Source organism: Stomoxys calcitrans, chromosome 3, assembly GCF_963082655.1.
Source record: "Stomoxys calcitrans chromosome 3, idStoCalc2.1, whole genome shotgun sequence".
NCBI classification, from domain to species: domain Eukaryota; kingdom Metazoa; phylum Arthropoda; class Insecta; order Diptera; family Muscidae; genus Stomoxys; species Stomoxys calcitrans.
This window is the reverse complement of record NC_081554.1, coordinates 182,419,247-182,437,491: the sequence shown is the minus strand read 5'-3', so window position 1 is coordinate 182,437,491 and position 18,245 is coordinate 182,419,247. Positions and strand designations below refer to the sequence as shown.

Here is an 18,245-nt window from a genome sequence, read left to right as displayed (position 1 = left end):
AATAACACAGTGTCCGTAGTCGCCGCATGACCAAAGAAATGTTCCCTTAGCCTCACAGCAGTGGTTCCAGCAATTTTTCAGTCACACTGTCCAGAGTCATTAGATATATTTAGTATTAAATTCAGTGCATCAGATGGCGTAGTCCTCCGTGCAGCTGCGATGCACAAACAGGCCATCCGGAGGATCGGCCTGAGAGTATTGAACAGCAAGCGGACTTTTGAAGCGCCGTCCATCAGACAACAACACCATATAGCATTATAGGTCTGACAACTGCAGTATAAACCCAGTGCATGACGCGCGGTTTAATACCCCCGACTTTTGCCAATGCCTCTCTTGCAGGTGTATAGGGCATTAGTTGGCTTTATTGCCATTTGTCGAGAAGAAAAGACTAATGTTCCTGAAATCGCTTATTCGTTTGCGTAGCAATCCAAGATCGTATCGTGGCATCACCTTACTTCTCGTAGTATATAAAAAAGGGAGGCTAACAGTGACAAGATGTCGAGAGTGCTACAACAAGAGTACATCCCCGAAATAGTTCAGCTTCTGAAACGAGAAGAGCATAGTGGATGCCAAGATATATATGCAGAACTGTGTCAGTGGATCGAGCGCCAAATATATCCTGAGCATATTAATCGATTTCAAAATCTCTTTCGTTGTTTTTCTTGTAGCCTCACTTTCATGTGGAGGTGGCGATCCTATAGGAATAGGTGAGCAAGCTCGTTCCGGTCCAAAGCACTCGTCGCCGCGGGAACAAGGTAGTCATTGGTTATTTAAAGGCGCCAATAACTTTTCTTGTCATATCGAGCATCATTGACACTCAGCATTCTTGCAAGAGATAATGCAGCCTGGTTTCTCACTGAGACTCTCCGCTCTATATCGCTGATTGTCCTCAACTGCCGTTGCAGCTACTCCGTATGGATCAATTCACTATCCACAACCTGTGGACGCGCCCGGTAGCTCGCAGCTAAGCTTCTCGTGCGTGACAGCAATGAACATCATACAGGTCGAACCCAAATCAATCAGCCTTTGTGGTGCTCACAGCTATCCCGGATAGGTAGTGCTTACAGCCATACCTTTTGATTACCATTAAGGTGAAATGTTCTAATGAGATTGGGCGGAAATGGTTGTCGGGAACTTTTCTCTCTGGCCTATTAACTTCTCTGATAGAATATCTTAAGTGTTAGGCGCAGCTGTACAGTCAAGAAGGATTTTGATTGAGGCTATGATCAGGGATCCGTCAGATCTCCGTTAATAAGGAGCCTTTCGGTGAGATTTTTGGCAGATTTGTATAAGATCTCGATTTGCGGTGGAAATTCGTGATGAGCAAACCATGTTTTGGGGTTGACCCGGAAGAAATAATCGGGACAAGGTTCCTCAAGGGCGTTTTTCCTCGGAATCTTTCACCATCTATTCGTTATGACGAAGCTAATATCAAGAAAGTAACGCTAGCAAAATATGTGGCAGTATAAGTCCGGAATTTTCTCTCTTGAATAGATAGAAGCCACCGTAGTGCAGAGGTTAGCATGTCCGCCCTATGACGCTGAATGCCTGGTTTCGAATCATGGCGAGACCAACATAAATTTTCGGCGATGGTTATATCCTCCTAATTATGTTGTCATTTGTGAGGTACTATGTCATGAAAAACTTTCCCTCAAAGGAGGTGTCGAACTGCGGCACGCCTTTCGGACTTGGCTATAAAAAGGAGGCCCTTTTTTATTGAGCTTAAACTTGAATCGGATAGCACTCATTGATATGTTTTGCCTCTGTTCATGATACTTATGTGATAGAAGATCTAACGTGTTTGGGGTGAGCGATTAGATTTTGTAGTATATACGGTGAGGCTGTCTTCAGGGTCCATTTGTATTCCAAATATATTGGTTTGCCCAAAAAGTAATTGCGGATTTTTCATATAGTTGGCGTTGACAAATTTTTTCACAGCTTGTGACTCTGTAATTGCATTCTTTCTTCTGTCAGTTATCAGCTGCTACCTTTAGCTTGCTTTAGAAAAAAAGTGTAAAAAAAGTATATTTGATTAAAGTTCATTCTAAGCATTATTAAAAATGCATTTACTATCTTTTAAAAAATCCGCAATTACTTTTTGGGCAACCCAATATATAGAACCTTTTGATGTATTAGTTTTTCAGGAGAGAAAAAAAGTGAAAGCGTGTTAAGTTCGGCCGAATCTTGGGAACCCGCCACCATGGACTCAGATAAAAATTTATATAAAATAAATTTAGTTGAAGGGCATTATTTTATTTTACATACCAAACTTCTGTCAAACCAGCAAAAATTAAAGCTTCTGGAAACCGAATAAGGATGGTCCGGAGATCGGTTTAAATGGGAGCTATATCAGGTTATAGACCGATTTGGAGCGTATTTGGCACAGTTTTTGGAAGTCGTAACAGAACTCCACATGCAAAATTTCAGCCAAATCGGACAAATATTGCGGCTTGTAGGTCCCTACAAGAAGTCAAATCGGAAGATCGGTTTGATGGGATCTATATCAGGTTATAGACCGATTTGGACCGTACTAGACATAGTTGTTGGAAGTTGTAACAAAACACTACTTGCTCAATTTCAGCCGAATTGGACAAAAAATGCGGCTTGTAACGGCTCAAGAAGTCAAATCAGGAGATCGGTTTATGTGGGAGCTATATCAGGTTCTTGATCGATTTGGTCCGTACTTGCCACAGTTTTTGGAAGTCATACCAAAACACTACATGCAAAATTTCAGACAAATCGGACAAAAATTGCTGCTTCCAGGGGCTCAAGAAGTCAAATCTGGATATCGGTTTATATGGGAGCTATATCATATTTTTGACCGATTTGGTCCGTACTTGCCACAGTTTTTGGAAGTCATAACAGAACAGCACATGCAAAATTTCAGCCAAATCGGACAAAAATTGCTGCTTCCAGGGGCTCAAGATATCAAATCGGGAGTTCGGTTTCTATGGGAGCTATATCAGGTCCTTGACCGATTTAGTCCGTACTTGGCACAGTAGTTGGAAGTCATAACAGAACAGCACATGCAAAATTTCAGCCAAATCGGACAACAATTGCGGTTTCCAGGGGCTCAAGAAGTCAAATCAGGAGATCGGTTTATGTGGGAGCTATATCAGGTTCTTGACCGATTTGGACCGCACTTGGCACAGTTTTTGGAAGTCATAACAAAACACTACATGCAAAATTTCAGCCAAATCGGACAAAAATTGTGTCTTTCAGAGGCTCAAGAAATTAAATCGGGACATCGGTTCAAATAAGAGCAATATCTAAATCTGAACCTATATTGCCTATTTGCAATCTCCAACGACCTTCATTGATATTAAGCATCTGTGCAAAATTTCAAACGGCGAGCTTTACGCGTTCGACCTCTATCGTGATTTCGACAGACGGACAGCGGACGGACATGGCTAGTTCGACTGAGAACGTCGAGAGGATCAAGAATATATATACTTTAGGGGGTCTTAGACGAATATTTTGAGATATTACAAACGGAATGACCTGATCAGTATTCCCCCTAACCTATGGTGGTGGGTATACAAAATTTACTAAAACGTGACAAACGTATATTGTTGCGGAATCTTCTGCCTATGATTCGATATGGCGGAGCTAATATCAGATGCTAAATTATTTGGGAGTTTATTGTGGCATAGTTACATTTATGATAGTACAGCTTTTGTATTTGCTGCTAGCGATTGGTCTGAAAGAATATTAAATGAGGCTGACGCAGGGCTCCTCTGTGCTCTATATACAGGCAACCTAATGATGTAACCGCTTTTGAGGCTTTTTGCAGAGTCCTTTAAGATCTGTGCATATGCGAATGACCAACTCATCCTAATCGTGGGAGATTTGAGATTTACGTTGGAAACTCAGGGCGAGCAGGTCATGAATATTGTGCTTATGTTTAGGGTAGAGCTGGTAAGCTACCGATAATCGCAACATTCGATAGTTTTAATAATAAATATCGATAGTATCGATACTATCGTTAATTTCTCATCACCTATATTTCAAACGGAAATATGAAGTAAAAATCATGAGATCGATTTATATAGATCATGAGATCGATTTATATAGATCATGAGATCGATTTATATAAAACCAAGGTTAATAAAGTCAGTTGGAAGTGATGAGAAAAATCATTGTGCAAAATGTTAACCTAATCGGATGAAAACTGCGCCCTCTATAGGCGCAATTTATGTTAAAGGATACATTAGTGTTGCATTGCTTATTTTTGTTTAGTTTGGCAAAAAATTTAACTTTTGCGATAAAGTCAGTAAATACCATTGAGCTTTAAACAGAATAATGAATTAAGTTCTTTTGTATGTCCTTAACATTTGCATAAAACCTTGACCTTGTAGCATGTGTATGCACCATATTTTCTGCTAAATGCTTATAAACCTTCTCCTAAGTCATTAACCTTACTCAACGAACTCAAATTTCAAAAGACTTTTGGCATATATCTCTCTTCTTCGTCTTCTCTGTCTGTCTCTCTAAAGGCTTCACAGTTGTGGGTGATAACAAGGTTATAAAGGACAAACAATTTCATAATAATAAAATGTTTTACATAGACATATTGTACGGAATTTAAAACAATGTGTTGCTGAAAGCCAGAGAGACAAAAGTTCATTCAACCATTCACATTGGATGTGTGCAAGCATACAGTAAACTTTCACCTTCATTAAAATGCTACATTGGCTTTAGGAAGGGTATTCCCAAAGATAAGCAAAGCAACACTACACCCCTGCTCTCCTGCTTTTCTCAAATACTCGAAGTAGACGTGTATGAGTTATTGTGCACATGTATGGTAATACAATTTTCCAGCTCACAACCACAGATGTTTTAACATCCTTATATTTTGTTTTGCATATATCCAGTTCATGCCGAATATCACACGTATGACTAAAACATAGCATACCTTTAGGCGAATTGCCGAGACAAAAATGTATTGCATACTTGCTGCGCTAGGAACAGCATGTTTTTTTCTAAACTTGTGAATACAAAGTTTTGGCTTGAATACCTAGTATATGGAGGTGTTGTTCTGTGTGTGTGTGCACCAGCATGAGCTTATGGCTCGCATGTCTCAGGGATATTTCCCAGAAAATGTGTTGTATGCAATTGAGTCTACCTCAAACTTCCTCAGAGCACCGGTAGTGTGAATTTTTAGAATCCTTGAATCCTTGAATAAAATCTAGTTCAAAAGTTGCCAACAAAGAACAGCAACAACAAAAAATTGTTGTTTTAATTACTTTAACACAGACAGAGAAACAGGGACACAGACATTCGGTTGTATAAGGACTTGACCGAACCTTGCTTTCTCACAGGAAGGCAGGGCAGGCAAACGCACATAGAAAAGCTGTGTGCATACTCTGCACAACTTTTCACAATATTTAAAGCTGTAAGAGTGTGTGTGTGTGTGCAAAAAAACTTTGTGTTTATGTGTGCGTTTGGGATTTGCGTCTGCAAATATTTCTAAAGCCAAACTTTTATGTCTGCTTGAATGTCTAGAATTTTAAATGTTCCTGGTATGAGTATAAGTTGTGGTATTTTTCATATAGTCGCCCTTACTCTCATTCCCATTGTCTTCCACTGAGCATACATATCTACCTAACCAACTACCTCAACATAAAGTTGTGTTCAAAGCAACTCAAGGTCAAGTGAAAACATAAAATTTGTATGAAACTTTATTATTTACTTATTTGTATAGGAATTCTCTTATAGATGACCCAGAAAATATTTTTATTTTTTTTTTTGGCTTGTTGTGGCATTGAGTTGGGGGTAAATAGGCAACCTGTTGCCTTAATATGTTTTGTTGGGGTGTGAAAATGTTTCTTGTCTTTTTATAAGTACGCAGAGAGAAGGAAAACTTAGAGCTTCGTAAATAACGGAAACTGTTTTAGGCTTAATGTTAAACATTAAATAAAATAAAGTCTTTGCATAAAAAAAAAATTAGAAAATTTAAAGGCTTAACCTAAAGCAAGTAAATCATTGATATTTAACTCAAAATTTTATTTCTATGGAAATTTTTGATAATTTTGTCAACATTCCTTAAACAACATTTTATTTCTCTGGAAAATTTTGTCAAAATTTTATTTCTATAGAAATGTTTGTCAGCTATATAGGTTCTATAACCTGATATAGCTCCTATATAAACCGATTTCCCGATTTGACTTCTTGAGCCCTTACAAGCCTAATTTTTATCCGATTTGGCTGAAATTTTGCATGAGGTATTTTGTTATGGTTTCCAACAACTATACCAAATATGGTTCAAATTGGTCTATAACCTTATATATAGCTGTCATATAAACCGATCTTGGATCTTGACTTCTTAAGCCACTAGAGGGCGCAATTCTTATCCGATTTGGCTGAAATTTAGCATGAGGTGTTTTGTTATGACTTCCAACAAATATGCCAAATATGGTTCAAATCTATCTATAAACTGATATAGCCGCCACATAAACGTATCTGGGATCTTGACTTCTTGAGCCTCTACAGGGCACATCCGATGTTGCTGAAATTTTGTACAATGGCTTCTCACATTATCTTCGACATACGTATCAAATATGGTCTGAATCGGTCTATAGCTTGATACAACTCCCACATAAACGGATCTTCCTATTTTACTTCTTGAGTTCCTTATGGACGCAGTTCTTATTCGTATTTGTCTGAAATTTTACACAATGACATCCAATATTGTCTCCAAACATTCAATTCGATTATGGCCTGAATCCGACTATAGCTTGATATATCTCCAATAGCATAGCAATTCTTTTATTTTATCCTTTGTTGGCCTAAAAAGAGATACCGGGAAAAGAACTCGACAAATGCGATCCATGGTGGAGGGTATATAAGATTCGGCCCGGTCGAAATTGGCACGCTTTTACTTGTTTCTATTCACCTTCATCCTTTTGCTTCAGATGGCTTTTAAATCAAATTTCCAAATTCAACCTCTATTCATCCGCCCTGTACAAAGTTTACCCATTTCGTACCTTTTTGGTACTTTTTTTAGTACCTAAATGTACAAATTTCCAAAAACTCTTACAGTCACCCAATTATGGTTGCCAAAGTGTACCTAAGTTCAAAAATTCAGAGCTCTAGTTCAATTTACAAAGAAAGTACCAAATAGTACCAATCGCATTTACGGTACGTTTTTCCAATATTTTATCGACTCAAAAAATAAGGTATGGTGAAAGCCTTATTTTTCCGAGATGATATTTAATTTGAGTCAAAGAACATAATTCTAGCTCTAATTCTAGCTATTTAGCTAATTCTAAATATGTACCATTTTTCCGAGATGATATTTAATTTGAGTCAAAGAACATAATTCTAGCTCTTTCCGTTCGCGCTGGGCAAATATGTACCATTTCGTACTTTTTTTAGTACTTAACGTACGAATATCGCCAAATCCAACCTTATCTCGTGCCTATCCAAACTTAGGCGTTTGGGCTGGGCGATAATCAGTCAGTCAGTCGCGCTCTTTTATACATATAAATTAAATGGTTTTATTGATACTCTTTGTGTAATCTGACCCTTGCTTACATCTGTTACCTTGCCAATCTTGAATTGCGGTGATACCTCTTTAAATGGCAATGGATGTTCAAGTTTATTATGTAGGCATTTCTTTCGAAAAAATAAGGTATGTTGAAGACCTTTTTTTTCGAGACGATATTTAATTTAAGCCCAAGAACATAATTCTAGCCCTTTCCTTTCGTGTTGGACAAATATGTACCACTTCGTACTTTTTGGTACTTATCACCAAATACAACCTTATCCCGTGTTTAATCCTCACTTTAGCCGTTTGGGCTGGGCGAAGATCAATCAGTCATGCTCTTTTATATTTATATATATAGATTAAATGGTTTCATTGATATAGGCTTTGTATAATTTGTACCCTTGCTTACATCTGTTACCTTGCCTATCTTGAATTACGGTGATACCTCTTTAACTGGCAATGGATGTTTCAGTTCATTTTGCAGGCATTTCTGTTCAATCAATCTTAGTGTGGATGGCAACACTGTAGTATAGGTCACTCCCAGGCTAAGGATTACATTTATCATAGCATACTTTTAGGCGCTTTCAATATAAACTCGAGGCAACATTGCCATTTACTTAAATTCTCTCGATATTTCACAGTTTATTTAAACAAATAATTTTTTTGGCTGTTCGCATACAAATAAAAATTAAACTAAACACTAACTATACTAAAAACAATTACACAACAATACATATAATTCGTAATATATATGATACAACTACAAATAAACCATTAATGAAATTGCTACGATATTTATAAATATCCAATGTAAAAACAGAAAAATTTAAAAAGACTATGCTAAAATGAAATTTGATTTCTAAATATTTAAAAAAATATATGCTATATAAAAAAGAAAAAATGTACAAAAACTGGTACCCATTTTGAGATTATAGCGAGAAAATTAATTTAATGAACAATTTTTATGTTGGCAATGAAGATGGGGAAATTAATGTTCATGATGTTTAATTTTTCGAATTGTTTTCTAAGTTTGGAACTTGGCTACCTGTTCTAAATATTTGTTTTGTATGTTTAAGTTTTTGGTTAAATAATTGTTTTCTAATTAAATTTTATAAATAACTAATGTCTTTTGTTTGTGTGTATTTTTTTTTTTTTTGTTTTAATGAAAATTTGTGAATGATAAACTATGCGAGAATCTGATGTAATATTTAAAAAAAAAAAAATCATAAAAAATACTTTAATTTAATTAGCCTAGGTATCTACAATAGCAATCCACCTCTTAGCCTACGTCTTTCGCTTCAGACCCACCATACACAGCGTAAAGAATATGATAATCCAAGCAGCCATGACTAGGAAGCCACCATAGACATTGATATTTGTAATATCCCATCCTTTCTCCAGGATATTACGGGCCGATATTGAGGGCAGGGTAAAGGGGAAGTAGAGAACAACACTCTGTAAGGCCTTAGGCATACCTTCCAAGGGCCACAGTAGACCTACAACAACAAATATACAAAATAAGAGAAATTTAAAAAAATCGCAGATTTATCTATTGGAACGTGATTTCTTCTTAGAAGTTTTTAGGCATTGCTAGTTCCATCACTCTAAAATAATCCCTTTATATGATGCACATTTTCCAAAACTTACCACACAATATAATCATGGGATAAAACGCTCCTGTGGCTACAAAATTTGCTTCTGTATGAGATTTACAATACACCGATATCAGCAAACCTATAAAATTACCAAAAAAATTAAAAAAAAACCATAAGAAAAATAAAAACCAAAAATCCAAAATTGTGTTGGCTATCACCACTAAAAGTGGCTCTTTAAACAATTATTGCCCCGAGTTTGTTTTTCTTTTTTTTTCTCCTTTTAGAAACTGGTCTAGCAAAAGGCGCCGTCGGCATTGACTGTAGTGGTAGAGGTAATTGCTGCGGTCAATGCTTGTGTCCCACTTACCAAATAACATGCCACAAAATGAGGTCAGTGTCAATAAAAATATCAGAGTTGCTGTATCGCCCCTATTGTAGGTGTCAAAGACTACGCCAATGTAAACGATCACTTCAATACTTTGCACCACCATGATAATGAATTGTGACAATAGATGGGCCCACAGCATTTGTATGGCCGAAACGCCAGCAACCAATGTGCGATCCCAAACACCATCCAAACGTTCCTCAATGAAAACGGAGGCTGTCAATAAAGTGGCCAAAAAGAAAACCATGCTGAAACACAATTAAACAATTAATCAGGGTCTTTTGAAAATTGTGTCAAGCTAACGAAAATAAAGACTTACGTCATCACCACTCCTGGGGCCACATATCGTTGAAACTCCATATCCTGTGTACCATAGATTGGTTCGTGCATATGTACCGGTATCGAGGCAACTTTTGGAGGATAATTGCAATCACTGGCAATGTCTTTGACAAAACTCGAATAGAGATCGTATAGTTTGCGTTCGATATAGAATGATACTTGGCGATCTGAAACAAAAGAGGGGGAGATGAATTTAGCCATAAGTGTTTTGAGTTTTTTGACTGGAAAGCAGAAAACGATAATGGGATGTCGCATGAAGAAATTTTCACAAATTTTTTGTTTTATGGATAGGAATTGGTACTTGTGGGTGTTTTAGGTCAAATCGAGAAATCAGGTTTATTTGGGAACTGTATCAGGTTATATTTAGACCGTACCGGGCATATATATTGGAGATCATGGCAGAGCTTATAGTACAAAATCTCAGCTAAATCGGAAAAGAATTGCGCCCTCTAGAGGCTCAAGAATTAAGATCGGGGTTATTTGGCAGCTACATCCGGTTATAGATCAACGCCGAACAATCTTAGTAAAGCTGTTACAGTATACAAGGGAACAAATCGTTCAAAATCTCAGATAAATCGCAAAATAATAGCGCCCCCTAGAAGCTCAAGAAGTTAAGTCAGGAGATTGCTTTATATGGGAGCTATATCCGGGTTTTTACTGATACAGAATATGCTGCTGATAAGGAACATGCTTAGCACAGCTGTTGCAGGATACAAGAGAACTAATCGTCAAAATCTCAGCCAAATCGCAAAAGAATAGAGCCTCTAGAGGCTCATGAAGTAAAACTGAGAGATCGGCGTATATGGGAGCTTTATCCGGTTATAGACCGATACAGAACGTGCTTTATACAGATGTTCAAAATCTCAGCCAAATCTCTAGAAGCTCAAGAAGTAAAGTCGGGAGATCGCTTTATAGGGAAGCTATATCCGGTTATAGATTGGTACGTAACATGCTTAATACAGCTGTTGCATGTAACAAAAGAAATAATCGTTCACAATCGCAGTCATATTATAAAAGAATAGCGCCTTCTATAGGCTCAAGTAGTATAATCGACAGATCGGTTTAGGTATGAGTTTTATCCGGTTATAGGCCGATAAGGAACATGCTTAGCACAGCTGTTGCAGGATACAAGAGAACAAATCGTTCAAAATCTCAGCCAAATTGCTAGGAAATAGCGCCCTCTAGAGAATCGAGAAGTTAAATCGAGAGATCGGTTTATGTATGAGCTTTATCCGGTTATATGCCGATACGGAATATGCTTAATAAAATGGTCGCTGGTTACAAGAGAAATAATTATTCAAAATCTCAGCCAAATCGCAAAATAATAGCGCCCTCTATGTGCTCAAAAAATCGGGAAACCGTTCTATATGGGACCTATATCCAGGTTTGGACCGATACGGAATATGCGTAGCAAAGCTGTTGAAGATTACAATAGCAAAACTCATTCAAAATCTTAGTCAAATTGCAAAATAATAGCGCCCTCTTGAGGCTTAAGAAGTAAAATCGGTAGATCGGTTTATATTGGAGCTATATTCGGTTATAGATCGGTACGGAACATGCTTAATACAGCTGTTGCATGTAACAAGGGATATACAATCGCAGCCAAATTACAAAAAAAAGCGCGTCTATAGGCTCAAGTAGTATAATGGATAGATCGGTTATGTATGAGCTCTATCCGGTTAAAGGCCACTACGGAACAAGCTAAATACAGCTGTTGCAGGTTACAAGATTAATAATCTTTGAAAATCTAAGCCAAATCCCAAAAGTATAGCGCCCTCTATAGGTCCAAGAAGTAACATCGAGAGATCGGTTTATATGGGAGCTATATCAGGTTATGGACCGATTCAGATCATATTTGACATGTATGTTAGAGGTTATAGAAAGTCACATATCAAAATTTCGGTCAAAGCATAATCGGGTGATCGTTTTATATGGCAGCTATATCAGGTTATGAGCCGATTTAGACCATATTTGACACGTATGTTACAGGTCATTGATAGAATGGGGCGGTATACTAATCATTCATTTGATTGATTAGTATAATAAATATAGACCTGCGACCCTATAAAGTGGTTCTATTTGGAACCAAAGTGAGGTGAGTTAAAACCTGGCTACGGGCCTGGCTTCCATATAAAGTGGTCCTTTAACTGGAATTCTTAAGCCCCTAGAAACTGCACGTATTATCCTATTGGGTTGAAACTTTGGGCGTAGTGTCCCGTTACCAACGACCGTTCCAAGTATGGTACTAATCGGTGTATATCCTGATATAGCCCAAATACTTCTTATTAGTGTAGGTCGGTTGGGATTGTATATGGGCCATATCGGTCCATATATTGATATATCTGCCATATAATTCGATCCGGGATCTTGACTTCTTAAGCCTCTAGAGGTCGCAATTCTTATCCGATTTGGCTGAAATTTGGCATGACGCGTTTCGTTATGACTTCCCACAACTAAGGTAAGTATGGTGGAAATTAGTCAATAACCTAATATAGCTGTCATATGAACCGATCTGGGGTCTTGACTTCTTGAGCCTCTAGAGGACGTAATTCCTATCCGATTTGGTTGAAAGTTGGCACGATGATTTGTGATGACTTCCAACAACTGCGTTTAGTATGGTTCAAATAGGTCCATAACCTGATACAGCTGTCATATAAACCGATCTGGGATATTGACGTCTTGAGCCTCTAGAGGGCGTAATTATTATCCGATTTTGCTGAAATTTGGCACGACGTGTTTTTTTATGACTTCCAACAACTTTGCTAAGTATAGTTCAAATCAATCCATAACCTGATATAGCTGCCATATAAACCGATCTGGTATCTTGACTTCTTGAGTCTCTAGAGGGCGTAATTATTATCCGATTTGTCTGAAATTTTGTACAACGGTTTCTCCCATGACCTTCAACATATGTGCAAAATATGGTCTGAATCGGTTTATAGTTTGATTCAGCTCCCATATAAACCCATTTCCCTTTATTATTTCTTGATCTTCTAGAGGGCGCAATTCCTATTCGATTTGCCTGAAATTTGGCATGACGTGTTTCTTTATGACTTGCAATAACTGTACTAAGTATGGTTTAAATCGGTCCATAACCTGATATAGCTGTCATATAAACCGATCTGAGATTTTGTTTTAATTACAATAGTGATTGAAAGTTTTGAAGTTTTCAATTAAAAAATTATGGATTCAATAATTTTTTTAATTGTATCAATTAAAAAATTAATTGGAAATTTCAAAAATTGTCAATCATATTTTTAATTGAATATGCAAGTTTTTTAATTTTCAATTACACTTTTCAAAAAATGTCATTATCATTATCAATTATCATTTTCGTGATTTAAGCAGTTTCAATTAAAAAACTAATTGGATCAATTAATTACGTGATTGAAACCAATTTTTATTTTTCTGTATAGTGTTCTGTGACGATTTCTAACAATTATGGTCCGAATCGAGGAAGGCCAGAAGGTACCATGTCCGCCTTATGCCGCCGAATGCCTGAGTTCATATCCCAGCATGAACATCAGAAAAAATTTTCAGCGGTGATTATCCCCTTACTAATGCTGGCTACATTTGTGAGGTAGCCTGCCATGTTAAAACTTCTCTACCGAGTGTGCCGTTCGAACTCGGCATAGAAAAGGAGACTCCTCATAATTCAGCTTAAATTTGAATCAAACAGTACTCATTGACATGTGAGAAGTTTGCGCCTGTTTCTTAATGGAATGTTCATGAGATATTTTGTAGTAATATGGTCGAAATCGATGCATAGTCTGATATAGCTCTCATATGAACCTATCTCCCGAGATGACATCTTAAGCCCTGAGAACCGCAATTGTTTTCCGATTTTGCTGAAATTTTGCACGTAGAGTGTTTTTTATGACTTCCAACCTCCATGGTTGGTACTATCTAAATCTCCCTAATAGCCCTCTACGGACCCCAGTAGCTTTAATTTTCATTCATTTCATTCATTCATTGGCGGGGCCAAGTTTCGGCCCCGCCAATCTTAACACGTTTTTACTGGTTTTTCTTGCCGAAGCCTTCTTTTCTCTTCGCTTACCTGTATTATCCAGGTGTACAGTTACCTCAGCATTTTCTATAGCATAATCATCAGCATAACGGCCATCTTCCATGAAAACTTGCATGGAACTGGAGAAGTTGTGGGGAAAATAAATGTAACCCAAAGTATTGGCTTTCTTGGCCTCGCGATGAGCCTCCTCCAAACTTGAATGGAAAATCTAAAGAAAAACAAATTTACTTTCTTTGCTTAAAACTCTTCAAATTCCTTACTTACCTTATTCAAATGATCCGCACCATCAAGACCGGTTATATAGCGACAAGATAACATTCTAAAATTGCAAGTATCATTGCCAGGCATAACAGTTTTTAGATTTTCTTCATAGCAGGTATGCCAGTTTGGAACTTCCTCATTCACAATACCCAATTTCAAATTTGTGGGAGTTTTGCCTACCGCCACATAGAAGCAGGATAATTGTATTATGGGAAATAATAACATGAAGATAATGCCTCTAAGGAAAGCAAAAAAAAAATTGGCAATTGTGAGTTGTTCAAGAAAAATACCCTCAAAACTTACGAAGGTTGGCGGAAAAGTTGTACAAAATTTTTCGTCATTAAGGCTTTTATGCGTCCCTTGGTGGTAAATAGGAATTTTTTACTATTATCATTTTCCTCATCAACGATTTGGGAATTATGCTTCTCGCTCAAAGACTTTTCACTGGCCTGTGTAATGGTGGAGGAGTCAATAACTTCTATGCCATTGCATATAGCATTTGAGGCGTGTTGTTGCTGTGATGGCAATGGCACCATGCCAGCCTCAATGACATCATTGTCACCCTGTTTTTGGCTTAGTATCAGAAAGGCATCTTCAATGGAATTCACTTGAAAGCGCAACATTATATTATCGGGAGTATCCTCCGCCAATAGCACGCCCTTACGCATAAGACCAATCTGTGGGAAGGACAGAGAGCAGCATTCTTAGAGTCTGTGTTTAGCTAAATTTAAGTTGACTTACCTTATTTGCTTGCTTTGCCTCTTCGATGTAATGCGTTGTTATAATCACAGCCATTTTACTATTTTTCGTTGTCTCCACTAGAAATTCCCATATTCTGAAAAACAACAACGAAAACACAAAAATATGCCATAAAATTTCTCATTATTTAAATTATACAGAATTGACTTTTAATGTGCTAATTAAAACATTTGCTTTGATTTATTTGCAGGTAAATATGGCATTTTACTGTTCACACCCCATCATGTCGATTTATGGTAAGATTTAATTAGGATTTATACAAAACAATTTGTGAGGGTATTGCTAACGAGGGCCATTGACGGCAGTTGATCAATGAAAGCTACGGTAGATGGTAACAATAGGAGTTTTTGAAATTACAACCCTCCGTGTCAGTCTACAATCAGACTCTCTTGGACATTTGAGTCCATTGTGAGTCTGATTGCGTGCTAGACACATACCCAGAAAATGGAACTTTCTCTCCTCTCAAGCAGCCAGGTGCCACTGTGGGTACGAACACTGTGCAAAAAGTTTCGCGAATATTGAATTTTAGGGTGCTTAAATGTGGATACAGTAAGCCTCATAGGGATGACTTGTCCATCTCTGTAGATCTACAGAATACGAGTCTTAGTAAGTTTTGGGGGGTAAACCCTCCTTTCCACCTCACGCAAAATAATTCAAAGCGGATCTATGCAACGATGAGTTTAAGTGTCAACCAGTGGTCCTGCGCATCATAAATCAGTGAGCTTGAAGGATTTCATAGCGCCCCTGTCAAAACCATCCAAACTTGTTTACACATCTGAGATACGTCTTTAAGTTCACTCAGATAGTTTGATAAAAATCGCTTTCGCAAGAAAGAGAACCTGAGTCCCTGTAGATTTGGATTGCTCGATCGCACAGTGGGGGAAAAAAATAGTAAAAAATATGCCATTTGACAACCGGTAGAGAGATTACTAACTGAAATGGTTTAAACTAAGGTGTTATCGCGATCATGCGCAAAACTTCAAGGCCATAGGTGGTCCGGGCACCTTTTGGCAGGCCCCTAAATTTGGTCACTTCGAAATTTCGCAACATTGTTCTGGCCACCAAATCATCATTTGAGGTCCGATTTTCAAAATTCTCCAATTTGTATCCATTATGCTTTGTTTGCCTATAAAGAAATACCAGGCAGGGAACTTGACAATTAACCATGGTGGAGGGTATATAAGATTCGGCCCGGCCGAACTTGCAGTTGTTTTTTTTTTGTTTTAGCATCCACATGTATCATTGTGTGGACTTTATCTAATTCCCACTTCAAGTTTACAGTTAAAATTCAAAATTCTTTTTTTTTTTTTGCTGGATAGTGCTAAAAAATCCCTACGCTTGAGGTATATCATATCTTCACTGGTTTCGAGGATAAAGAAGTTTTAGTTATTATTTGTTGAAATTTTGGCCGAGATTGGCTTCGTATTTGCAATTTACATTATTCGAATTTTTGACAAAATTTACAACGACTTTGAAGTAAAAAGTAAAAGCATGCTAAGTACGGCCGGGCCGAATCTTGTATACCCTCCACCATGGATCGCATTCGTCAAGTTCTTTGAATGACTTTTTCAAATAGAAAAAACCCCAGTCGTAGAAAAACACCACCTCCGAAATTTCAGGCAAATCGAGTTATAATTGCGCCCTCCAAAGACTCAAAAAGTCAAAATGGGAGATCGGTTTATATGGCAGCTATAACAGGTTATATACCGATTTAAACCATACTTGCAACTGTTGTTGGAAGTCATGCCAAAACGACATATGCAAAATTTTAATCATATTGGATAAGAATTGCGCCCTTTAGACGCCCAATAAGTGTAACCGGGCGATCGGTTTATATTGCCGCTATATCAGGATATGGACTGATTTAGACCATACTTGACACTGTTGTTGGAAGTCAAAATAAAACACTTTATGCAAAATTTCTAAATCGGATAAGAATTGCGCCCTCTAGAAGATCAAAAAGTTGCGACCCAAGATCGGGTTTTATGGCAGCTATTCGGTTGCCCCAAAAGTAATTGCGGATTTTTCATATAGTCGGCGTTGACAAATTTTTTCACAGCTCGTGACTCTGTAATTGCATTCTTTCTTCTGTCAGTTATCAGCTGTTACTTTTAGCTTGCTTTAGAAAATAAGTGTAAAAAAAGTATATTTGATTAAAGTTCATTCTAAGTTTTATTAAAAATGCATTTACTTTCTTTTAAAAAATCCGCAATTACTTTTTGGGCAACCAATATATCAGGTTATGGTCCGCTTTGAATCATAGTTAGCACAGTTGTTGGAAGTCGTAACGAAACTTGTCATGGAAAATTTCAGCCAAATCTGATGAAAATTGCGCCCTCTAGAGGCTCAAGAAGTCTAATCGGGAGATCGGTTTATAAGGCCGCTATATCAGGTTATGAACTGATTTAGACAATACTTGGCACAGCTGTTGGGAGTCATACCAGAACACTCCATGCAAAATTTCAGCCTAATCGGAGAAGTATTGCGTCCTCTAGAAGCTCTATGGCAGCTATATCAGTGATACCAGAACAAAAATGCAAATTTTGCCCATGAACATTCCACTAAGGAACAGGGGCAACCTTCTCACATATCAATGAGTGCAGTCCGATTCAAGTTTAAGCTCAATGATAAGGGGCCTCCTAGAAGCTCAAGAAGTCTAATCGGGAGATCGGTTTATAAGGCGGCTATATCAGGTTATGAACTGATTTAGACTATAATTGGCACAGTTATTGGGAGTCATACCAGAGCACTCCATGCAAAATTATAGCCAAATCGGAGAAGTATTGCGTCCTCTAGAAGCTCTATGGCAGCTATATCAGTGATACCAGAACAAAAATGCAAATTTTGCCCATGAACATTCCACTAAGGAACAGGGGCAACCTTTTCACATATCAATGAGTGCAGTCCGATTCAAGTTTAAGCTCAATGATAAGGGGCCTCCTTTTTATAGCCGAGTCCGAACGGCGTGCCGTAATGTGACACCTCTTTGGAGAGAATTTTTACATGGCATATAAAAGTTCATTCTAAGTTTTATTAAAAATGCATTTACTTTCTTTTAAAAAATCCGCAATTACTTTTTAGGCAACCCAATATATGGCATAGTACCTCACAAATGTTGCCAGCAATAGGAGGGGAAAACCACCGCTGAAAATTTTTTCTGATGGTCTCGCCAGGATTCGAATCCAGGCGTTTAGCGTCATAGGCGGACATGCTAACTACTGCGCTGCGATGGCCTCCAGAACACTCCATGCAAAATTACAGCCAAATCGGATAAGAAGTGCGCCCTCTACAAGCTCTAGAATTCAAGGTCGAAGGTCGGTTTATATGGCAGCTATATCCGGTTATCAACCGATTGGCACAGTTGTCGGAAGTGATACCAAAACACCATGT

General features: G+C 37.7%; 2 protein-coding genes across 2 annotated transcripts in view; one reads left to right on the top strand and one right to left on the bottom strand.

Moving 5' to 3' along the window:
* LOC106085838 (neuroguidin) overlaps positions 1-18,245 on the top strand; it is a 290,224-nt gene that overhangs the window by 61,531 nt on the left and 210,448 nt on the right. The window lies entirely within an intron of this gene.
* LOC106085837 (ABC transporter G family member 20) overlaps positions 8,259-18,245 on the bottom strand; it is a 56,391-nt gene continuing 46,404 nt past the window's right edge. The window contains exons 5-12 of the mRNA XM_013250271.2: positions 14,838-14,931; positions 14,400-14,773; positions 14,100-14,334; positions 13,866-14,043; positions 9,789-9,975; positions 9,452-9,717; positions 9,137-9,223; positions 8,259-8,985 (exon numbers count right to left, since the gene is read on the bottom strand). Coding sequence (XP_013105725.2) covers positions 8,774-8,985; positions 9,137-9,223; positions 9,452-9,717; positions 9,789-9,975; positions 13,866-14,043; positions 14,100-14,334; positions 14,400-14,773; positions 14,838-14,931 — 1,633 coding nt within the window. The 3' untranslated portion in view covers positions 8,259-8,773. The remainder of the gene's footprint in view (positions 8,986-9,136; positions 9,224-9,451; positions 9,718-9,788; positions 9,976-13,865; positions 14,044-14,099; positions 14,335-14,399; positions 14,774-14,837; positions 14,932-18,245) is intronic.